The sequence below is a fragment of the Muscardinus avellanarius genome, assembly GCF_963383645.1.
Source record: "Muscardinus avellanarius genome assembly, chromosome: 9".
In the NCBI taxonomy this organism is placed as follows: domain Eukaryota; kingdom Metazoa; phylum Chordata; class Mammalia; order Rodentia; family Gliridae; genus Muscardinus; species Muscardinus avellanarius.
Window position 1 is genome coordinate 98,747,774 of NC_137795.1, and position 24,807 is coordinate 98,772,580.

Below are 24,807 nucleotides of genomic sequence, written 5' to 3' on the forward strand. Positions count from 1 at the left end.
GGCCGGGCATGGTGGCGCACGCTTGTAATCCCCAAGCTTGGGAGGCGGAGACAGGAGGATCGCGCTGGTTCGGAGCCAGCCTTGCTGGCTTAAGAGACCCTGTTTCCAAATAAAAAATATAAAATAGGTCTGGAAGTGTAGCCCGGAGATAGAAGGGCTTCCAGGAACCCCAGTACCGCCAAAAAAAAAAAAAAAAGAAAAAAGAAAAAGAAAACCTTAGTTTAAAGTAAATTCAGAAAGCATTTAGATATTATAATTCATGGTATATTGTAGTTGTCCAGATTGTGGCCTTCACTTTTTTTATTCCCAATGTAAATTTACATAATTCTAATTGACCTCTGAGATGTAGTGTTGTTTTATTTTGAAATCCTAGTGTGTAGTTACTAATATACCAGCGATTTAGTTTAGTATAGATTGAGATAATTTGGAATATAATTGTCATTAACTGAGGCTGCAAAAGAACGGTTTCTCTCTTTTTTATTTTTATTTTTTGTGCTGCAGATTCAGCCTGTGGGTGTTCTACCTCTGAGCTACACCACCCTATCCCCTATTTTTGTTTTAAAACAGGGTCTTACTAAGGTTGCTGACAGTCTTATTACTTGCTGAGACTGTCTTCAAACCTGCAATCTCAGCCTCCCGGAGTACCGGGATTACAAATGAGCCCCACCACGCCTGGCTTTTTTTTTTTTTTTTTTTTTTTTTTTTTCTTCAGTACTGGGGATTGTACCCAGGAGCATTCTATCTCCAAGTTATAACCCCAGCCAATTTTTTAATTCTTTGTTTTTGCAGTATTGGAGTTTGGACCCAGAATGGCCCTGGCATTCTACCTCTACTTTTTATTCTTTATTCTAGCCCTACTTTTTGTTCTTTATTTTGAAACAGGCCTCACTAAGTAGCTGAGGCTGGCTGTGAACTTGGGATCTTCCTGTCTCACCCATCTAAGTACTGGGATTACAAGTGTGCACTGCCACACCCAGTGAATAGTTTCTCTTTATAGAAAAATCTTTAGTAGATGGGAAATGTAGTGCTGACCAAGCTGATAATTAAGGACAATCTTGTCTTTTGTAGATCTAGATCCAGAGAGCATCGCAGACATCGGTCTCGCTCCATGTCACGAGAACGCAAGAGGAGGACCCGGTCCAAGTCTCGGGAGAAACGCCATCGCCACAGGTCCCGCTCCAGCAGCCGGAGCCGGAGCCGGAGCCACCAGAGAAGCCGACACAGTTCTAGGGATAGGAGCAGAGAGCGATCCAAGAGGAGGTACTGACGCCTCGGAGGATGTGGAGCTTCCTTTCTAGCAGCCTTTGTTTACTTCTGTTTAGTTTAGATGATTGGTTTGAAACTTGCACCTGGTGATATGTACACATTTGTGTGTGGGTGTATACATTTTTCTCTCTGATTATATGGGTAGTTCAGAAAGAATTACATATGAGCCAGAGTAAGAAATTGAAACTGATATGTGCAGAGGTTATCGCTTTTCTCTGCTTAGTGTGTCTTGAAGAAAAGTATTTTACAGGCAGATAATTTTAGGTACTAATACTCTTGAGTTTTTCAATATGTATTAACAAATTGGGGGCTCTGAGAAGTCCTTTAAGAGTCATTTAGCTTTGTTTGACTTACTCTTTTCCAAACATATTTGAGCTGGTATACTTTTTTAGAGCAGACACATTCTAGAATATTCTTATTTAATATGCAGTGTAGGTAATGTGTTGTGTATACCTTCAGCGGGGGTGGGGGGGGGGGCAGAGTCAAAGTTTAAGGAAGCCACAAGACTTCTTGGTATGAAGAGGAAACTCAGAAGGTGCCACGAGTATACACACAATGAAAGTGTATTTAAGGACATGCATATCTAGCAGAAACAGAAGGTCAGTATGTGTTAGGGTCTAGCACTCAGTCTGTAGAGACTATGCTCCCAAAATTTCTCAGGCCACTCAATAACCCTTAAAGCCAGGTAATTTCTACGGAATATAAATCATACTTAAAATTGCTTTCCTACCCCCAACAACTATTAAATAAATACAGGATAAATATTTTTGAGTGTCTAGTACTTACTAGTCTTACATTTTCTGTGGAGTATTCCGTATAAAATCCATAATAGAATCCATGGAAAAGTTAAAAATTTTCACTTTTGAACCCAGCTACCCATTTCTTGAAATCACTCAGAGTAACTGAGTGGCTTAATAGGCTTTCAATCTATGTTTTATATTATTTTTGGCCTTCTTTTAGTCCTTAAGGTGGCTTTAATCAGTAAGAAATATATACTTTGTATTACACTTATGCTTAGTAAAAAAAAATAAATGTAGTTGAGCAACCATATTGAAATTGCTCTAAGACATTTGCTACATGAGTTAGAACACAAAACTGAAATCTTTGACCACGATTATAAAGTGCTAAACTGGATATCATAGGATGTGATAAGTTTAAATGAGGGAAATGCCAAAGTAATAAAACGTGGCTTCAGGTCATTAAACTTGAATAAAGCAGGTATAATTTAAATAGGTAGAAAAGATGTTTGTAAGCTACTCTTGAAACTGGATTTTGGAGGCCACCCCTAGGTGCAGTCTAGAGGTAGACATTTTTAAAAAGTTCTCCATGTGTCTTAACTTGAGCGCTAAATTTTGAGAATCATGCAGCTAGGTGATGGAAGATCAGACAGTTTCTTGTGTTGAGCTGCCCAGCTGTCTTTGTTTCTGGTGTTTGTGAGCTCTTCATGTCCTTACTGGTGGTGGAAGTGGGAGGTGGGCGTGGAGGCTCGTCCTCAGAGATCGATTCATCTTAGTCGCTGGTGCTGCCCGCATTTATGAAGTTGTATAGGAAATCCCTCCCCCAGCACTACATGATATCCCTCACGTCTAAGATTTTCAGCATGTTCATAAAGAGGCTTATTTTTGTAAACCTATTAAAAGTTTTGCTTTTCTCAAGAGGACTTATCTCTTTGAATTCAAGTTACTCTTTAAAATAAAGTATTGTTTTTACCAAAAATTAGCATATAATTGCCCTTAAAAGCTACTTGACATTTAACCTCAAATTGTTGCTACATATGTGGATTTAATTTTTGAAGGTAATGTTCCCATTAAAAATCCTGGATGTTCTGCTGTTTCCCTGCCGTGCTGTGAAGCATTGATTCCTGATATAAGTAGATTATCTTTGTGACCATTCCCTGGCAACAATTTCCTCTGGGTCAAAGAGGAAACATTTGCAGCTTTCTGCTTCTTGGTCTGTTCAGACATGCACAGTGAAGACTTCAGAGTCAGACTCTTGAGTTCAGTGGCATTGACCAAGTATTTATCATCCCAGCTTTGACCATCTTCGAAGTAGAGATGGTAAGGGTATTATTTTGTTTTGTTTTTCTTTATTGAGATTTTAGTGTGAGTAAAACTGTGGAAACTGCTCATATATGGGACACTACAGTCTCACAAAGCATTAGTTGATACTCGTAGTTGTTTCTGTTATCATCATTGACTTCTGGATTAACCAGCGCCCACTGTCCTTATTCCTGGGTGTCACTTCTATTGTTTCTCTTCATGTCTCATTGCTGCAAAGTCTGTACATAGAGCTAACTCAGACTTTTAATCACTAGATTTGCACGGGGAGGGGAGGGGTTAAACACATCATTTTTAAATTAAGGTTATTAAACCCGGCATGGTGGCGCACACCTGTAATCCCAGTCCTTAGGAGACTGAGACAGGAGAATCACAGGTTCGCAGCCAGCCCTCAGCAGCTTAGTGAGACACTGTTCCAAACACTTAAAAAATGCAAAGGGCTGTTTAGAGTGTCCCTGGTTTCAATCCCGAGTACTGAAGAGAGAAAAAAAGCTAATTAAAACCTTAAAGTAGAAAGTTCAGTTGATATTTAAACATTTTTTATTAACCCTCCTTAACTATATTTCTAAATTTGAGTGTAGTACGGTTTGTTTGTTGTTGTTGTTGTTGTTTTGTCTTATATTTTCTTGAAAATATTGCTCAACTGTTGGCCGGGAGCTCATAAGCAAAGCACATTAACACATTCAAGGCCATGGATTTGAATGCCAGGGCACCCCCGCCCCCAATAAAGAGTATCATTCCAGGATGGCAGTGCCTCAGGTCTTCATTCTGCATGTGGGTGGAGATAATGATGTCAAAGTTCTGTGTCACCTGTAAAGAAACAGTAAATGTAATATTTGCTACAGATTGATTTTTAAATGTTGGAAGTATATAGATAATTCTATATTTATTCCAGTCCCATAATACCCTTTGGTGTTTTCTCTGAATCTGACATGCGCTTGTTTTGTATGCGCCTTTCTTATTGAAGATGGGTGTGGGAATGGAAAAGGTAGTATTGAGAAACAGTTATGGTTACCTAGAATTTATTATACTGTGGTCATCTTTTTTATGTCTTCCATTCTGGTGTTAATGAGTTCACTCAGGAGGAGTAAAGCAGATTTTTAAGTGATTATTTAAAGCCATAGTAGTGGGTAGCTGTTTATGTAGGTGTTGGGAAACTGTTTTGTACAGGCCAAATACAGCCAGGAAGCTATGGATGGTTTTAAATTCTTTAGAGATTGATAAAAAGAAAACAAAGAGGACGACTCCCACGGAGACCTTGTGGCCTGCAGCACTCAGATTCACCATCTGCCTAGACAACAGAAAAGATTTGTTGACCCCTGTGCTGAGTCAGTGATTTCCACCCAACTTGAAGTCTGTGTTCTCTCACATATTTTTTTAAAGACTTGACAACACCTTTCATTTTAAAGCGCTATTATCCATGTATTATTTTTATTAAATACTTGTTATGAATTGGAGAAGCTTTATGGATGTCTCCAAGATGGCTGTCTTGTCATTAATGTAGCTTATGTTTTTTCACCCTTAGCTATTCCCCGCCCCATCTTACTTTAGTGCCCCGTCAACCACTGTGGTGCTCTTTCCTGTCAGAAAACCAACTCCTCTGTCTTGGATGTATTTTAATATATTTATTCAGCTATCAATAGCTTAATATTTATCCTCTATTTTCATTTGGATTTTGGGTTTCCCAACATATTTTGCTCCTCAAATTAATATTTTTCAGATCCTCAAAAGAAAGATTCAGAGACCAAGACTTAGCATCACGTGACAGAGACAGGAGTTCAAGAGACAGATCACCTCGTGACCGAGATCGCAAAGATAAGAAGCGGTCCTATGAGAGTGCTAATGGCAGATCAGAAGACAGGAGGAGCTCTGAAGAGCGCGAAGCAGGGGAGATCTAACTAGCTGTGTGCACATCTTCAGTCCTTAAGCTTCCTACGGAGTTCCATGCTATTGTTTAGTTTACAGCTGTTCAGGGTGACAGCAGCAGTTCCAGACACAGATCCAGGCAGGCTAGATACACAGTATCTAACATGATCTGAGCTGGACCTGTTTTCCTTAATGGAGCCTAAAACGACATCCATAGTTTCTGGTAAACCTGTAATGCAGTTCTGAAGTACAGTCTATAAAATAAGACACTGATCTCTCCATTCTTTCCAGTAGGAGTGATAGTGAATGAATTGTGTTACTTGCCTTGGGAATTTTTGAATATTTGTAAGATGCTGTCTTCCTTTCTACTCCAAACAGCAGCAGCTTTGAGATTTTTTTTTTTTTAAATTCTTCTTCCTCCTGACTTTTGTATCTCCTAATACCTGCACCCTCCAACCGTAAGAGAAAGGGTCAGGGAAGCAATATAACTTCTGTTCTAAGGTTTTATTTCCATTATTAATTACTAGCTGATTACAGTTCAGAGCATTAATACTGGAATGTGTGCTGGAGAAATTTTAAATACTGAGGTTTGTTTGTTTGACGGTGCCTATTTAGAGTTGGAAGTTGAACAGCTGTTGCATTACATACTTTTGCTTTTTTATTGAAATTTTTAAATCAAACTTGTCTTGATTTTTCTGTTCCATCCAATTGCTATGTTCAGGATGTTCGGGGGGTGGGGGCAAGGGACTCTTTCGTAATAAGCACTTGTTTTATTTTGTGTGTGTGGAGTATAAAAGCTACACCCTTATTGTAAAAAATAATAATAAAATGAAAACAATCACCACCACCATCATTAAACTGTAACTTCGTCTAGTAAATTGTCACTAGAACTCTTTGCTGAGTACTTCCTCTGTTCTGTTACATTGTTGATAAATAGTACCTTCCCTGCAAGGCACCATAGGAAGTCAGTATATAACTGCAAAGATTCTAGATGACCTGTCTCCCCTGGGCCCCTTGCTGACTGTATCCAGCTGCTGCAGGGTTGTCCTAACTACTGCTGTGGAGGACTGGGCATGTAGAAGCAGTTGAGAGTTTCTGGTTTTTCTTATTCAACAAACCTGAATAAACCAGTATGTAACTAACATAATACATGCTGTCAGGTGTGGCACACCTGTAATCTGCTCTGTACTGCCAGGTGTGGTGATGTGTACCTGTAATCCCAGCTACCGGAGAGGGAGGACGGTGAGAGAGGTAGCTGGGGGGCAGGGAGGGGTGGCCCAGTGTGCATGAGGCCCTGGGTTCAATCCCAGCACAACAAAAGGAAAAAGAAGAAAACACTGTGTATACCCACTGGCGACTTAAACAATAGTCCAAAAGTATCACTTGTAATTCTAGAAAATCTAAGGAACAAAAATATGTTAGGTAACAAAATCAGTATAATTAAAATCATCTATCAAGAACTATTTCTTTGGTCCCCAAAGTTGGCAAGTTTGATGTGACATGAATATGGGTCTATCTGAAAGTGACAGAATAGGAAAACTAATGCCATTTTAAGTGATTTCAAAGTTTTTACAACAAAGAGGGGACTTTGTGTTCCCACTTTACCAAATGCCTTATTAAAAAGTTTTCTGCCAAGTTTAGTTCTACATACTTGGTTTGTACAGTTTCCTTTGAGAGACCCATCTATGTAACGGCTTCGTCCCTGTTTTACTTTTGGTTGCTGTAAATCGCTTTGTTTCTGCTTTGTTCCGGGTGGTCTGCATTATTCCTCTAAGTGCTTACAAGCCTTTGGATTTAGTATCTTGGGGTGTAGAGTAAGATCAGAAAGATTAGCTGGTGGGTGCAGGCAGGGATTCTGGGCCCTGGCCCATTACAGGCGGGACTGGCTACAGAAGAGCCCTGAGATCTTACGCGCTTTTTCCTACAGTGTTTGGTACTTCTGTGGTAGCTGTGAACTGAAGGAGAAAAGATTAAGGAGGTTAGTCAGATATTTGCAAAATACTTTGATGCTGTAAGGTAAATAAAAGCATGCTAAGTGCTTTTATCTTCTGGAAAGCCTCTTTCACTTTGTTATCGTCTCACTTTGCGGAGCCGAGAATAAGGCAAAAGCCTCTGATATTAAGTAGATTTGTTTTTCAAAGACTTTTTATACCTTTCTAATTATTAATCCCAAAGCCAAGATTGGCTTTATCGTTTCCAAATTCCTTTTTTGCCTCCCAAGTTCCATTTTGAGTCTACTTTTTTTTTTTTTTTAAACTCGTATTGGTACTGGGGATTGAATGCATTCTACTTTCAGGTTATATGCCATCCCTTTTTATTTTAAATAGGGTCTTGCTAAGTTACTGTGGTTGGCCTTCAGCCTTTGATCCTCCTGTCCCAGTCTCCTGAGTGCTGAAATTGCAAGCCCAGCTTGAATCTGGTTTTGTTTGTTTTCTGGTACTGGGGATTGAACCAAGGGTAGCCATCTCCAGTACCACCAAAAAAAAAAAAAAAAAAAAGTCAAGAGACATGTCAACTCCATGTTTGGGTTAGCACCTAAGCCATGTATCTGTATGAAGAGAATCCATTCCATTCTTTTCTGTCTGTATTTTAAGAGCAAGGCAGAAGCAAGGCTCTCAGCAACTTAACGAGCCCCTATTTCTTTGTTTTGTTTTATTTTGTGGTACTGGGGACTTGAACCCAGGGTCATTCTACCTCTGAGCTACACCTCCATCCGTTTTTCATTCCTTATTTTAAAACAGGGTCTCACTTTGTTTTGAAGGACCTAAGTAGCTGAAGCTGGCCAGAACTTGTGATCCAACTCCCTATTTCCAAATAAAAAATAAAACAGGACTGGAGAGCCAGGCGTGGTGGTGCACACTTGTAATCCCAGCATTTGGGAGGCTGAGACAGGAGGATCGCAGTTAGCAGACAGCCTCAGCTACTTAGGCCCTTTGTAACTTGGACCCTGTTTCAAAATAAAGAATAAGAAACAAATAGGGCTGGGTGTGTAGCTCATAGATAGAATGCCTCTGGGTTCCATCCTCAGTAGCGAAAAATATATATTAGGGCTGAGGAGTGTAGGTAGAATGTCCTTGGGTCCAGTCACCAGCACAAGGACCAAGGCAGATAGATGATACAGCTTAAGGGTAGAACACATGTCTAGTATGCGTAAAGCCCTTGGTTAGAGCCCCAGCACTGGGAGGAGGGAGAGTAACTCCCAGAAGCCCCAGGCAGCCCTTCCTCCCATCTCTGTGCCTAGCGTGGAGACCCTTGCAGTGGGATGATTAATCCCGACAGGTATCCCCAGCCCAGTAGGGTTGGCAAGAAGGGAGCATCAGAAATGCCCCAAGAGCCAGGAGTAGTGGCACACACTTGTGATCCCAGTACTCGGGAGGGTCACCGGTTCCAGGACAGCCTCTGCGGGTAGTAAGACTCAGCAGTCTAGCAAGACACTTTCAGAATAAAAGTAAAGCCAGGCTGGTGTACACTTGTAATCCCAGTACTCAGGAAAATGAGACAAGAGGATCATGGGTTTGTGGCCAGCCTCAGCTACTTAGTGAGGTCCCGTTTCAAAATAAGAATGAAAAAATAGGGCTGGGGGTGTAGCTCGGAGGTAGAATGCCTCTGGGTTCAATCCCCAGTTCTGTAAAAAATAAATGAATAAAATAAAATATTGGCAGGGATACATGCAGGTGTTTTAGGCAAGCTTCCTCAAAATGCAGTGTCTGAACATTTTCTTATCAGAATCAAAAGAAAATACACAAATCACCCATAAAAAATGCCGCATCATGAACACGTCAGACGTATCTATTAAATGGCCGAAGTGAAGGCCATCTACGCCAGGTGTCAAAGGAGGCAGCAGCTGGACTCCCGTTTTCCTGGTGCGATTGAAACATGGTACAGCTACTTGAGAATAAGCAGTTTGGCATATGGTTTTTAATCACACAGGTCCTTACCATAAGACCCAGCGACCCTACTCCTGGGTACCCAAGGAAAATGAACACCTAAGTCCATACAAAGTTCTATGTTGCAATGCTCAATCCCCGGCCCTATTTTACTCTGTTTGTTTGTTTGTTTGTTTGTTTGTTTTTGTTTAGGTGGTACTGGGGTTCCTGGAAGCCCTCCTACCTCCGGGCTACACTCCCAGACCTGTTTTATACTTTTTTATTTTTGGAAACAGGGTCTCTTAAGCCAGAGCGGCTGGCTCTGAACCAGCGTGATCCTCCTGTCTCCGCCTCCCAAGCACGGGGATTACAAGCGTGCGCCACCACGCCCGGCTTTACTCTTTATTTTGAAACAGGGTCTCACTAAGTTGCGAAGTGCCTCACTAAGTAGCCGAGGCTGGCTGCGAACCTTTGATGCTCCTTTCTCAGCCGGAAGTGACCAAAAGTTAGAGTAAAGTTGTGCTATATCCCTACAAAGGAAGGAATTAATGACTCGTGCAGCAGATTCCCCCACTCCCGATGCTGGGAATTTTTTTTTCTGCTTAAAAGCAAACCAAGCTGGGTGTGGTGGTGCAAGTTTATAATCCCAGTACTTGAGAGACTGAGAGGAGGATCGTAGGTCCACAGCCAGGGGGGGACAGTCTCTGTCAACCCTAACATAGTTACTGGCACCTGTCACCTGGACGGCTCCTGCTGGACTCTGAGCCGATGCTCCCGGCCCCTCCCACAATCCTTTGAGCAGTCCATTTGTTTGTCTCTTGCCAGATTCTTCACTCTGTCTCTCTGGCTGTCATCAGTGTGTGAGAACTAGGTGTTTCTCTGCAAACAATCTTGATATACCCTCAAACTTTATCCCCCCCCCCCCCCAGAATTTTCTCCCTCACCCAGCCGTCCTGTTTTATTTAGTTCTAGGGATTGAACCAGGGGTGTTCCACCTTTGAGCAACACCCCAGGCCTTTTTATTTTATATTTTATTTTTTGGTACAGAGGCATTCTACCTTCAAGTTAAATCCCCAGCCTGATTTATTTATTTATTATTATTATTATTATCATTATTATTTGGAAATGGAGTCTCACTAAGTGGCGGAGGCCCTTGCTAAGTTGCTGAGGTTGGCTTTGAACCTGTGATCCTCCTGTCTCAGCCTCCCAAGGTACTAGTATTTCAGGTGTGTACCACTACACCAGACAGCCTCCCTGTTCAACAATTTGGGCCTGATTTGAAGCCTCAGAGCTTTTCTGAGGAATGTCATTGACATTCCCAAGCACTGCCACTCATTGTGTCTGAATTGTCTTATTTAGACCATCTTATTATCTGAAGCATATTAAAGAAGGGTATTCTATCTCTGAATGGATTCTATCCCCAGCCCTATTTTACTCTTTATTTTGGAACAGGGTCTCACTAAGTTGCAAAGTGCCTCACTAAGTGGCCGAGGCTGGCTGCGAACCTTGATCCTCTCTCAGCCTCCCAAGGGCTAGGATTGCGAATGCGCGCCACCACGCCTGGCAGCATCTTATATTTTACTTCTCTGTGCTCCCACCCCAAAGAGAGGAGGTTTTTTATGTTTATTTATTAGTTAGTTGCAGGTCTGGGTATAGAACCCAGGGTACACTACCTCCGAGCTACACCCCCTGCCCAAGTTTTTATTCTTTATTTTGAAACAGGGACTCAGTTTCAAAGGACCTCACCAAGTAGCTGAGGCTGTCCACGAACCACAATCCTCCTGTCTCAGCCTCCCGAATGCTGGGATTACAAGTGTGTGCCACCACGCCCAGTTTCTAAGTTTATTTTTTAAACATCACCTTTCAGGAGTGTTACTTTTATTAAAAGATTCATGAGAAACATTTATTAAAAAGCATCTCACTTTTTTTTTTTTTTTTTTTGGTACTAGAGATGGAACCCAGGGGCACTCTACCTCCAAGCTACACCCCCAGCCCTATTTCTTGTTCTTTATTTGAAACAGTGCCTCACCGAGTTGCAAAAGGCCTCACTAAGTAGTAGCTGAGGCCGTTGGAGAACCGAGATTCTCCTGTCTCCGCCTCCCAAATGCTGGGATTACAAGCATGTGCCGCCACACCCAGCTTCTCACTTTTATTATAAGAAAAACAACTTAGGAAGAATCATCTCAGGGAAAAGGGAGCTTCTCCCAGGCGGGCCTCCGACTGGGGAAGTGAGTGTGGAGAAGCCCAGCGGTTGACAGCTACAGCGCCCGCTCCTCGGGGACTCGTCCTGCAGCGAGTCCAAGTCAGGGTCCGGGTGTCGGTTCATCCACCTGGTTTCCTGGGAGCCATCTTGTTGCTGAACAAACCCGCCCTCCCCCCCACGCCCTCTGGAGCGACTCTGTTGGCTTGGGGGCGGGCAGCACACAGCAGCAGCAGGTGCAGGACTCGGGTGCAAATCCTCCCAGAGACCCGCTGCCAGCCCCTCCTGTCCCCCCGGGCCCTGGGCGAGGGCTCCCGATGGGGTCACAGGGCACAGTGGGGGCTTTTTCTGCTGGTCCCTGGGAAGACTGGCCTCCCTCTGCCTCTCCCTGAGCTGCTGCTACTCTTGCAGGGGCAGGCCTGGGGGACTTCAGGCCATGCTGGGGGGCTGCGCTGGGAGCGAGGTTCCTCCTGGCTGGGCAGCTCAGGTGAATGGCGGACAGACTGTCGGCACCATGCCCTCCTGGGCAGGCGGGTCCTCAGAGGGCACGGACTCGCAGGGTGGTGGAGGGGTCTGCTGGGGACTGGGCGGCACCGCTCCCCACTGCTCAGGATCTGCCTGGCGTTGGAGCATCAGGTAGGTCATACGTCCTGTTCACCACCGACACCACTGTCCGGGGGGTCGTAGCCCAGGTGCTGCATGGCGCTCAGCACAGCCGGGTTCAGGCTTTTAGGCCCAGTGGGTAGGAAGTGGCGAATGCTCCCTTCCTGGCCCCAGCCAGGAAAACCTCAGGACTTCGGGGTCCCGGGCCTCAGGGTCAGGGCAGCAGTCAGATGATGGACGGGCCTTCAAGCAGGGGCAGAATGTTAGGGGCTCCGAGAGCCTTCCATGTAGCACCTGCTCCTTCCGCTGCTCCATGGTGGCAGCACTGAACAGCATAGAGGACCACGCCCAGAAGTCCACCTCGGGCGTCCACCGGCCCTGGGCATCTCTAGAGGACCACGCCCAGACGTCCACCTCGGGCGTCCGCCGGCCCTGGGCATCTCTAGAGGACCACGCCCAGACGTCCACTTCAGGTGTCCGCCGGCCCTGGGCATCTCTAGAGGACCACGCCCAGACGTCCACCTCAGGCGTCCGCCGGCCCTGGGCATCTCTAGAGGACCACGCCCAGACATCCACCTCAGGCGTCCACCGGCCCTGGGCATCTTTGGGGCTGGGCGTGCCGCAGAAGGAGCCCAGCTTCTCCCCAAGTCGATGACCATGGCGTTCCCCTCTGCGTCCAGGAGGATGTCCTCCGGCTTTGGGTCGTAGTGCTTGATACCTGATACCTTTCTCGAGGCAGCAGTGAACCGCACTCACCACCTGCTGAACACCCTCCGAGCCGCCGCCTCCTCCGGGCCGCCTCCTTCTCCAAGCTGGCGCAGCCCCAGATGCGGTGCGGCAGCACCCACTCACGGGCTCCATCGCCAGGCTGATGTATTCAGCCATGTCCACAGCTCAACAGCTGGGCCACGTTCGGGTGCTCCACTGTCCTCACGATGTCCATCTAGGACCCAATGAAGGGGTTGTCACCAAATGTAGACGTTACCTTCACAGCCACTTTGGTCCCAGTGAGGATATGGCGGGCCAGTTTGACCCGGGCAAAAGTGCCCTTGCTGATGTCCCTGGGGACCACATAATTGTGAGGCTGTCCTCACAGGGAGAGCTGGGTGAGGCCTGGCCTGGCCCCTCTACTCTCTCCTAGCACTGTCCATCAAAAGCTGCAATAGCAACTAATGATGCTAACTAAAAAACCAACGAACAAAAGTACAGCAAAATCACACACACACACACACACACACACACACACACACACACGCCCAAACCAACAGACCAGATCCAAAGCCTCCAGTCCATCAAAACCACACACACACACACACACACACACACACACACACACCAGACCCAAAGCCTCCAGTCCACCAAAAAGTGCTATCTTGGAGTCCAACGGTCACCACCAAGAGCTCCTGTAGAGGCTGACACAGGAGAATCAGACTCACCGCCACCCTCGGCTACTTAGTGAAGCCCACCGCAACTAAGTGAGACCCTGTTTTGAAATAAAGAATGGGCCAGGTGTGGTGGCGCGCGCTTGTAATCCCAGCATTTAGGAGGCTAAGACAAGAAGATCACGGTTCCCAGACAGCTCCAGCTTCTTAGGCCCTTTGCAACGCAGTGAGACCCTGTTTCAAAATAAAGAATTAAAAATAGGGCTGGTGGTGTAGCTCAGAGGTAGAATGCCCCGGCTTCCATCCCCAGCACTGGGGGGGGGGGGGGGGGAAGCTGGACGAGAACAGGCAGGGCCTGGGTGGGTGAAGGAGGCGGGGTTTACGCAGATGGGAGGGGGGGGTGCCAGAGTAGCAGGGGCTGGGTGTTCCAGCATGGTGGGTTCCCCCGGCTGCCCACCCGCGTGGGCTCCTGATCGCTTGTTTCTAGTAACATGGAGACGCACAGGCGATGCGTTCTATGGATGTGGAAGGCTTGAGTCCCCGCTGTACAGCACACAGGAGGCAACAGGGAAGAGTTGGAGGTGGCTTGGAACGCCCGGGTTCTATCCCAAGTATGCAAATAAAGAAAACAAAAACAACAAAAACCGATCTCACTGAGTTGCTGAGGCTGGCTTCAAACCTGTGATTCTCCCTTTTCAGCCTTCCAAGCTCTGGGATTACAGGCATGCACCACCAGGCCTGGCGAGTTTGCTTTTTTTCCATTGTGAAAACATACCACAATTTATTTCTTTGCCATTTTGCTTGCATTTTTTAATTTTATTTATTTTGGTGGTACTGGGGGTGGAACCCAGAGGCTTTCTACCTCCGGGCTATACTCCCAGACCTTTTTTATATTTTATTTGGAAACAGGGTCTCACAAAGTTGCCGAGACCCTCACTAAGTAGCTGAGGCTGGCTTCGAACCCGTGCGATCCTCCTGTCTCAGCCTCCCAAGCGCGGGGATTACAAGCGTGTGCCACCACGCCCGGCTATTTTTATTTTTTATTTTTTTTGCAGACCTGAGGGTTAAAGAGGCATTCTACCTCTGAGCTACACCCTCAGCCCTATTTTTTATTCTTGATTTGGAAACAAATCTCACTAAGTTGCAGAGGGCCTCACTAAGTAGCTGAGGCTGGCCACTGAACCTGCGATCCTCCTGTCTCAGCCTCCCAAGTACCAGGATTACAAGCGTGCGCCACCACGCCTGGCTTTTTACTTGCTTTTTGTAAATTTTCTTTGGTGAAGTGTCTGTTCAAATCTCTAGAGTTTGTAGTCCTAGTCCCTACCGAACTCTAAAAATTATCTTATTTGAATCTCCTCTGCAGAATAGAGATAGGAGTACAAAAGTGGTCAACATCTCCCTCCTCCCCCACCAGTGATATTTAGTGCAATGTGCACATTTCCCTTTAATAATTGTGACCTCACTCCTGGCCACAGTTGAGCTTTTCAGAGGTAGCACCGAGCCTACTGGGGACCGTCAGAGTCCCTCTTGTGACTGGGTTTCCTTCTGGCTGGGATTGTTGGTTTTTTTGTTTTGTTTTTGCGGTACTGGGGATGGGCCCCAGGGGTGTTCTACCTCTGAGCAACACCCCCAGTTTGTTTATTTATTTATTTATTTATTTATTTATTTATTTATTTATTTATTTATTTATTTATTTTGGTGGCACTGGAGGTGGAACCCAGGGGCTTTTCTAACTCCGGGCTATACTCCCAGACCTATTTTATATTTTATTTGGAAACAGGGTCTCACTAAGTTGCTGAGAGCCTCACTCAGTAGCTGAGGCTGGCTTCAAACCCGTGCGATCCTCCTGCCTCCCAAGCGCAGGGATTACAAGCGTGCGCCACCACGCCCAGCCCTTATTTTTTTATTCTTTGTTTGGAAACAGGGTCTCACCGAGCTGCAAAGGGCCTCACTAAGTAGCTGAGGCTGGCCGCGAACCACGACCCTCCCCACGCTGGGATCGCGCGCCACCCGCCGGCGGGGATGGGCGCCTAGGTTGCAGGCGTGAGTGGGTAGCTCCAGGAGCCGAGCGCCACCTCGCGGTGGAGGCGGGTAGCGCGGGCGCCGCGGCCGGGACCTGAGATACACACGTGGAGACGGCGGGCACCTCCATCGTGGCGGTTCTCCGTAGGCTCCGGAGATTCGGGGTTTTGTTACTCATAACCCAAAGGGTCCACGCCAGCCACCAGCTTGTTAGGTCATGGTGGGGACTCAAGGCGCTAGTCTATGGGAATTGCTCAAGCGCACCTATAGCAGGTCCTATTGGCAGCTGCGTGGCGGCCGATGCGGGCCGAGCTGCGGGCCTGGCCGCCGCGTCGCCGGTGGGGGCCTCCCGGCCAGCGCGCTCGTCCACTCTGGGCTCCCTCGGCTGCTGGCCACGCGCACCTCGGCCCACACCCCGTCTGCACTGCAGGGGGACATGCCTTAGGGGTTCAGGGCCAGCCGCCCTCTAGAGCAGAAGTTGCCCACCGCCAGTCAGAGCTTTACTTGCCTTTAAGACCTTGCGAGGTGGAAAATGACATTTGTTAGAAAGAGGCCACCCATCCTTGAGTCTGCTGTAGATATTTCAAATATTTTATTTACTTTTTTTTTTTTTTTTTTTTTTTTTTTAGTACTGGGGGTGGAACCCAGGGGCTTTCTACCTCCAGACTACACTCCCAGACCTATTTTATATTTTTATTTGAAAACAGGGTCTTACTGAGTTGCTGAGAACCTCACTAAGTAGCTGAGCTGGCTTCGAACCTGTCAAATAATACCAGTCATATTTTCCCCCCTCCTCCTCCTCCTCCTCCTCCTCCTCCTCCTCCTCCTCCTCCTCTTCTTTTTTTTCAGTACTGGGGCTGGAATCCAGGGGCATTCTACCTCCGAGCCACACCCCCAACCTTATTTTTCATTCTTTATTTTGAAACAGGGTCTCACTGAGTTGCAAAGAGCCTCACTAGTAGCTGAGGCTGGCCGTGAACCATGATCCTCCTGTCTTATCCTCCCAAATGCTGGGATTGCAAGCATGCACCACCATGCCCTCCTCCTCCTCCTCCTCCTTCTCCTCTTCTTCCTCCTTCTCCTCCTCTTTGTGGTACTAAGGATTGAATCCAGGGCCATTCTACCTCTGAACTACACCACCAGTCCTTTTTATTTTTTGTTTTGAAACAGGGTCTCACCAAGTTGCTGAGAGTTTTGCCAAAGTACTGAGGTTGTCTTGAACCTATGACCCTTCTTCTCAGCCTCCCAAGTGCTGGGATTGCAGGTGTGTGTCACCAAGATGACTCATAACGACTACTGTGATTACACCGGGCCCTCCTGGGGGTCCAGGCGCACTGTTCTTCCTGAAGATCCTTAACCTAATTTCAAAAGTCCCAGGAAAAGAAAAAAAGGATATTTGGGAGGGCACTGGGCGTGGAACCCAGGGGTAGCCTACCTCTAATTTACAACCCCAGACCCTTTTTACAGCCCCACTACAGTGGCTGAGTCTGGCCTCAAATCTGCAATCCTCCTGTCTCAATCTCCCAAGTAGTGGGATCACAGGCATGTGCCATCACCCCGAACCAAAAAGCGTTTTTTATTAATTTCTAATTTTTATTTATTTTTTTTTTGTGTGGTACTGGGAATTAAGCCCAGGGCATTCTACCTCTGAGATACATCCCCAGCTGTATTTTTTTTAAAACAGGGTCTCTCTAGATTAATGAGAGTCTCACTACTTGCTGACGCTGTCCTCAACCCTATCATCCTCCTGTCTCAATCTCTCAGGTACTAGGATTTCGGACATGTGCCATCCCTGCCCACTCTTTGGCTTGAAAAGGATTTTTAAAAGCAAGAATTTGGAGCCAGGCGTGGTGGCACACACTTGTCATCTCAGCATTCGGGAGGCTGAGACAGGAGGATCGCGGTTTGAAGATAGCCTCAGCTACTTCGTGAGGCCCTCCGTAACTTAGTGAGATCCTGTTTCAAAATAAAGAATATAAAGAATAAAAAATAGGGCAGAGGGTGTAGCGCGGAGGTCAAATGCCCTTGAGTTCCAACCCCAGTTAAAAAAAAAAAGCACAACCGTCTCGGGTTGGTCCCTAGCTCTTTGGACATGACGTGGGTACATTTTGTACATTTTGTACATTTTGCTTCTCTGTCTTTCCTGCCAAACATGCCTGGGCATTTATACTCCTCCAGATCTTAGAAGTAAAATGTCCCAGATTCTACTGATGACATTGGCGTGACATTAATACCAACCCCCAAAAAATAGCATTGAAAGAGAAAACCTCAGGTCAAAATACATTTTTAATATTTCTGTAGAGATTTAATATGAAAATTTGGCAGACAGATTCCAGCAACATAACTGGAGAATTAAGGGGGAACTAGGAACTCCAGGCGTGGGGGCGCACACCTGTAACCCCAGTACGTAAGAAGCTGAGACAGTAGGATCACAGGTTTGTGGTCGGCCTCAGCAACCTAGCAAGGCCCTTCTCTACTTAGTGAGATGTAGTTTCAAAATTAGAAAATAAAATAGGGCCGAGGGTGTAGCTCCAAGGTAGAATGTTCCTGGGTTCGATCTCCAGTGCCAAAAAAATTAAATAAAATTAAACTGCACTTAACATTTACAGTTTTGCTCACAGAACAGAGACATACCTAAAATAAAAAGAGAGATAAAAGTCAAACATGGGAGCACAGGAGCATGCGTGTGTGCACGCATGTGTTTTAACTTCGTTTTGGCTTCCCCACCGGGTGAGCTGAATTATGAATGATTATTTTTGATTATTTTTCTTTTTGCGGGTCTGGGGATGGAACCCAGAGGCATTTGACCTCTGAGATACACCCCCTGCCCTATTTTTTATTCTTTATTTTGAAATAGGGTCTCACTGATTTGCGAAGGACCTCACTAAGTAGCTGAAGCTGTCCGCAAACTGCGATCCTCCTGTCTCAGCCTCCCGAATGCTGGGATTACAAGTGTGTGCCACCACGCCCGGCTAATTATGAACAATTTTGATGTTTACATGGAACAGAATAGGAGCTGTGGTCTTGAACCAATACAATATTTATTTATTTATTCGTTTATTTATTTATTTATTTATTATTTTATCAATCAGTACTGGGGATTGAACCCAGGGGCATTCTACCTCTGAGCTCCACCTCCAACCTGATATTTTATTCTTTATTTTGAAACAAGGTCTCACTAAGTTGCAGAGGGCCTCCCAAATTGCTGAGGCTGGCTGCAAACCTGTGATCCTGTCTCAGCCTCTCAAGTACTGGGATTAAAAGCATGTGCCTCCATGCCTAGCTCTATTATTTTTTGGTAGTAGGCATTCCACCTCTGAACTACACCCCCAGCCTTTTATTTATTTATTTATTTATTTATTTATTTATTTATTTATTTATTTATTATCTATTTGCGGTCCTGGGGATGGAACCTAGGGGCATTCTATCTTCAAGCTACACCCCCAACATTTTTTTTTTCTTACAAGTAGTAAGACTCTCATTAATCTAGAGAAACCCTGTTTAAAAAAAAATTAAAATACAGTTGGGAATGAAACCCAGGGGCATGTCTGAGCTACAGCCACAGACCTATATTTTAGTCTTTTTATTTTATTTATTTATTTATTTATTTATTTATTTATTTATTTATTTATTTTGGTGGTACTGGGGTTCCTGGAAGCCCTTCTACCTCCGGGCTACACTCCCAGACCTATTTTTACATTTTTATTTGGAAACAGGGTCTCCTAAGCCAGCACGCGCTGCTGTCTTCGAACCTGCGCGATCCTCCTGTCTCTGCCTCCCAAGCGCGGGGATTACAAGCGTGCACCACCACGCCCCGGCTAGTCTTTTTATTTTTGAAACACGGTCTCACTGAGTTGCAAAGGACCTAAGTAGCTGAAGCTCTCAGTGAACCTCAATCCTCCTGTCTCAGCCTCCTGAATGCTGGAATTCCAAGCTAGCACTAGCACACCCCGCTATTTATTTAATTTTGAAACAGTGTCTCACTAAGTTGCTGATACTCTGAGTCCTGGTACACTGCTGAGGCTAGCCTTGAACGTGATCATTCTGTTGAATGTGAGCCTCCCAAGTACTGTGCTTATAGGTGCACACCACCACACCTGGCAGGGTTGGTCAATCGGTCTATCTTTATTTATTTTTGCAGTACTGGGAGTGAAACCTATGGGCATTCTACCTCTGAGCTATACCCCAGCCTTATTTTTTCATTTTTTATTTTGAAACAGGGTCTCTAAGTTATTGAGGGCCTCACTAAATAGCTGAGGCTGTCTGAACCTGTGATCTTCCTGTCTCACCCTCCCAAGTACTGAGATGCAGGCATGCACCACCACGCCCACGTAAGGTTGATCTATTAAACTCAGGACTTTGGTGCCAGGCATAGCATCGCACACTTGTAATCCTAGCACTGGGGAGGCTGACACAGGAGGATCCCACAGGTTCGAAGCCAGCCTCAGCTACTTAGGCTCTCAGCAACTTAGTGAGACCCTGTTTCCAAATAAAGTAGAAAATAGGTCTGGGAGTATAGCCTGGAGGTAGAAAAGCCCCTGGGTTCCACCCCCAGTACCACACACAAAAAATAAATAAACTCAGGACTTTGGTGCCTTTAAAAAAAAAATCTTTATTAGTGTATTGTATTCAAACATCTCAATGGAATACAACAAGGCTTGTGAGGATATACAAGCACACATCATCCAATTAGCCTTCATTCAATCCCCATCCCATCCCCTCCCCCTCCCTCGATCCCATGCTTGATTTAGTGACTAACTTTGATATATTTGTTTACATACATCCTGTGCTTTAAAGAGATTCCATCTTCCCCCCTCCCATCCCCTCTGATTGGTCACCTTAATTGTTCCTCCATAGGGCCCTTTCTTCAACTGGATTTCCTCCTATTACCCATTTCTTCCTAGTATTTTGCATATTAGGGAAAGCATCTGATTTTTTATTTTCTGTGATATTTCTTTGTGTATGCTGCATTATAAATTCCGATCCCAGTCTTGGAGGCCCTGGAACCAGCCTGGCCACCCGGCAGGCTCTGATCTCAGCCTCGCTGGCTCCAGCACCAGCCTTGCCTCATGGCAGGCTCCGATCCTGGCCTTGGAGGCCCCAGCACCAGTATTGCCTCATGGCAGGCTCCAATCCCGACCTTGCTGGCCCCGGCACCGGGCTGGCCTCATGGCAGGCTCTGATCCCAGCCTCGTTGGCCCCAGCACCGGCTTCACCCCTCAGAAGGCTCCAATCCTGGCCTTGGAGGCCCCAGCACTGGCCTGGCCTCACAGCAGGCTCCGATTCCAGCCTCGCTGGCCCCGGCACCAGCCTCACCCCTTGGCAGGCTCTGATCCTGGCCTCACTGGCCCCCGCACCGGCTTCACCCCTCAGCAGGCTCCAATCCCAGCTTCGGAGGCCCTGGCACTGGCCTGGCTTCACGGCAGGCTCCAATCCCGGCCTTGCTGGTACCGGCACCAGCCTCACCCCTCGGCAGGCTCTGATCCCGGCCTGGCAGTGGTCGTGTATCACACTAGGCTCCAATTCCAGCCTCGCTGGCCCCGGAACTGGCCTCACCCTTCGGCAGGCTCTGATCCCAGCCTCGGAGGCCTTGACACTGGCCTTGCCTTATGGTAGGCTCTGATCCTGGCCTCACTGGCCCTGGCACCGGCCTTACCCCTCGGCAGGCTCCAATCCTGGCCTCGGAGGCCCCAGCACCTGCCTTTTCTCCTGGCATGCTCTGATCCCGGCCTTGCTGGCCCCGGCCCCGGCCCCGGCCTTGCCTTAAGGCAGGGTCCTATCCTGGCCTCGCTGGCCCCAGCACAGGTCTCATCACATGGCAGGCTCCTATCCTGGCCTGAGAGGCCCCGGCACCAGCCTTGCTGTGCATGGGTTCCAGTCTCTGTCACTATGAGCAGGTCATTTACAGATGTTCCCTTTTTTCTTCCTTTTTTTTTTTTTTTTTGTGGTACTGGAGTTCCTGGAAACCCTTCTACCTCCTGGCTACACTCCAAGATCTATTCATTTTTATATTTTTGTTTGGAAACAGGGTTTCTCAAGCCAGTGAGGCTGGCTTCAAACCTGCGCGATCCTCCTGTCTCTGCCTCCCAAGCGCAGAGATTACAAGTGTGTGCCACCACGCCCGGCATTCTTCCATTTTTTTTTTTTTAATATGAGAAAGCAGTACATGTCTTTTGCAAAAGCTGGGATCCAAATACCTAGTGGCAATGAATTTTGTCTTCCCTCCAAAGGCAGAGGTCCACAGCTTCACTTCGGAGAGAGCAGGCTCTGCTGCTCCACATGCACCCTGGGCTCCTGCTCTGTGCAGAGGAGTGCAGTGGCCATGAGGGCTGATGTCTCCCAGAAGACACAGTGTGGCGGCCATCCTGGCTATGCGGGGCTCCCTCTGATACCCCCCCAAATTCTTTTATTACTTAGTATGTTGACCAGAATTCCCGAGCTTGTGTGGCAGTAGTCTACTTTTGGGGAGATTTCCTCCATAGTTCAAGGTGGACTGGACTGGATCTGTCTGCCCTTCCAAATACTGGTCACCACCACCCCCGCTGCTACCACCGCCATCTCGGTTCTTTCCTGAACACCTTTCCCCCACAGTATGATTTCCAGAACTCCCGAGCATGTGTGGCAGTAGCAGTCTACCTTTGAGGACATTTCTTTAAAATTTTAAGGTGGGTTGGATTGTGTCTCTGCCTCTACCAAACACTGACCACCGCTGCTGCTGCCACAGCCATCTCGGTTCTCTTCAGAGTACCTTATTCACACAGCATGTTGTCTCAAATTCCCAAGCATGTGCGGCGGTAGCAGTCTACCTTTGGGGCGATTTCTTCAAAAGATCAAGGTGGATTGAATCAGATCTCTGCCTCTCCCGAATACTGGCCACCGCCATTGCTGCTGCCTCCACCATCTCAATTCTCTCCCAAACACTTTTCCCACACAGCATGTTGTCCAGAATTCCTGAGCATGTGCGGTGGTAGCAATCTACCTTTGGGACGATTTCTTCAAAATATCACGGTGGATTGAGTCAGATCTCTGCCTCTCCCACGTACTAGCTGCCGCCGCCGCCGCCTCCACCACTGCCGCCGCCAATGCCGTCACTGCCTCTAATTGGGTCGGATCTCTGCCTCTCCCAAATACTGGCCTCTGCTTCCCCTGCCACCGCCGCCTTCTTCCTGGTTCTCTGCTGAGCTCCTTCCTTACACGGTATGAAGTCCAGAATTCTTAAGCATGTGTGGCTGGAGCAGTCCCCCTTCCCAGAGATATTTTTTTCTTTCCAAACGTTCAAGGTAGATTGGTTGGGATTTGTCTGCATCTCCTGAATCCTGGCTTCTGCCGCCACCATCTTGGCCCCTCTCCAATATTTTTAATAAGAGAAGACAGTATGTGTGTTTTGAAGAGGTTGTGAGATCGAGCACTCAGCAGCATTTTATCTCCCCTCCATGAGTGGAGGCTACAGCCTCACCACATAGAGCAGGATCTGCTGTTCCGAGCACATCCTGGCCCCCTGGTGCGGCATAGAAGAGTGCGGCGGCCAAGCGCACTGAGTTCCCTGGGACACGCGGCTGGGCTTCCCGCCTGGTTCTGCTGGTCTCCCTCCACACGCCCATATCATTTTTCTTACAAGGTTTGTTGTTAAGAGTTTCCCTAGCATGTGCAGCTGAAGCGCTCTTTTATCTAATCTCTTCTGGGATGTTCTTCCAAAAATCACTTTTCTTGCGTGGCGGGCGCCTCCTTGTTATCTTGCTTCCAATTCCGCCATTATCCACTCTCTCTCCTGTATTCTAGTTAGGAAGTCATGGCTGGAAATGTCTCCTTAAGTTGTCCCGCTCAGATATTAAACCAAAATCTGATGTCCAGGGCTTCTCCGAGGAATGCATGTCCTTTTCGGCAGCCACCATCTTCCCTCGACTTTGGTGCCTTTTGAGGATGGACTAGAAAGCCCGGCCCACAGATGAGGATGGCTGGAAGGAAGCTTGCTTTGCCTCCACTAACATGGGAAATAACTTGGAAGCTCCTTCCCTTCCTCCAACTGATGGCTCCGCCTCGGCAGCCGCTGCCAGCCTCTGGCTCCTTCTGGCGAGGCAGGAGTGGGACAGAACTAGGCTTTATTCTAAACCTTCCACTTCCTATCTAGGGGAGCTGCCAGAATTTCACACCCAGCCAGGCATGTCCATCCCCCTTTTGTTACTTCCCAAGCGTGGTGGACATTTCCTCTGCGAGCAACTCTCCATCCCTTCCTCCAGGCGGCTAGCAGCGCCTCTGCCATGCTGCGTCTGAACAGGAGGCTGGCTTCCACAGCACGCTGGCACCACACTGGGCACCAGACCCAGGCTGACTCCAGTGGTTTGGAGAGGTACAGACAGCTTGCTAGGCTACACATACTCCCAGCCCAACTCCTTGCTCTCCCATGGCGTGGAAGGCCTCGCTGAGCTCTACACAGCGCTGAGGCTGTGGATGGTGGAGCGGCCTCCACGCCACCCACCCTCACTTCTCAATCTCCTCCCTCACCCGGTTCCCGGGATTTGCTGTAATGTCTGCCACCAAGCCGGGTATTCTCGGCTGCACCTGTCCAGGTGGCCCGACTCCTGCTTTGTCCTGACCCCGGGCATCAGCTTGGGGAGGGGACACCATCTCCTGTGCTGGAGCCCCACTGTCCACCCACACTTGCCAGGTCACAGGCTGCAGAGGGAAGTGCCCCCTTGTGCCTCCGGTGACGACCCTCAAACTTCTCCAGAGACCACCTGTCAGCTGTGCACCTGCTGCCGGCAACGGGACTGGTTTTGGTTTGTTTGTTTTGGTGCTGGGGATTGAATCCAGGGGCAATTCTACCTCTGAGCTACAACCCCAGCTCTATTTTATTTTAAAACAGGGTCTCACTAAGTTGCCAAGACTGGCCTTGAGCCTGTGATCCTCCTGTCTCAGCTTCCCAAGTAGTAGGATTACAGGTGTGCTCCACTACACCTGGAGAAAGGGAACTGGGAAGGGCCAAATGAGTGTTGTGTGCATGGATGCCTCTACCATCTTATACCCCATTAAGATGGACGACTACATAGCCAGGCGTAGTGGTACACACTTGCAACTCCAGCATTCGGGAGGCTGAGACAGGAGGATCATGGTTCACTGACAGTCTCAGCTACTTAGTGCGGTTCATGGAAAGACTCAGCTACTTAGTGAGGTCCTTTGCAACTCAGTGAGACCCTGTTTCAAAATAATAAAAAATAGGGCTGCAGTGTAGCTTGGAGGTAGAATGCCCCTGGGTTCCAACCTCAGTACCAAAAAAATTTACATATCTACGTGTGACTACAATGCACCAATAATTTTTTTTTAATCATTAAAAAAAAAAGAAAGGGCTATTTTGATGAGGGGAAAACAGGCTCAGAAAGGGTAATTATCCACCCCACAGTCATGGAACTGATCAGCATCAGAAGCTGGAGAGTAAGCTGGAGCGTCCGACCGAGGCCGCAGCAAATGCGGCCTCGGCACACAAGTCCTGGGCTGGCTGGGGCGTGGAGCTGGCAGCGGCTCCCCCAGCTGGTACCTCACCCCCGCAG

The 24,807-nt window shown here is 47.2% G+C and overlaps 1 protein-coding gene across 4 annotated transcripts in view; it reads left to right on the forward strand.

The window, feature by feature from the left end:
• The window catches only part of LOC308266958 (putative RNA-binding protein Luc7-like 2), a gene marked incomplete at both ends in the record, with an annotated part of 71,739 nt that extends 66,518 nt beyond the window's left edge, over window positions 1–5,221 (forward strand). For all 4 annotated transcript variants that reach the window (XM_080701351.1, XM_080701352.1, XM_080701350.1 and 1 more), the window contains 2 exons: window positions 1,069–1,260; window positions 5,044–5,221. In XM_080701351.1, coding sequence (XP_080557477.1) covers window positions 1,069–1,260; window positions 5,044–5,221 — 370 coding nt within the window. The remainder of the gene's footprint in view (window positions 1–1,068; window positions 1,261–5,043) is intronic.
• Window positions 5,222–24,807: the final 19,586 nt, after the last annotated feature.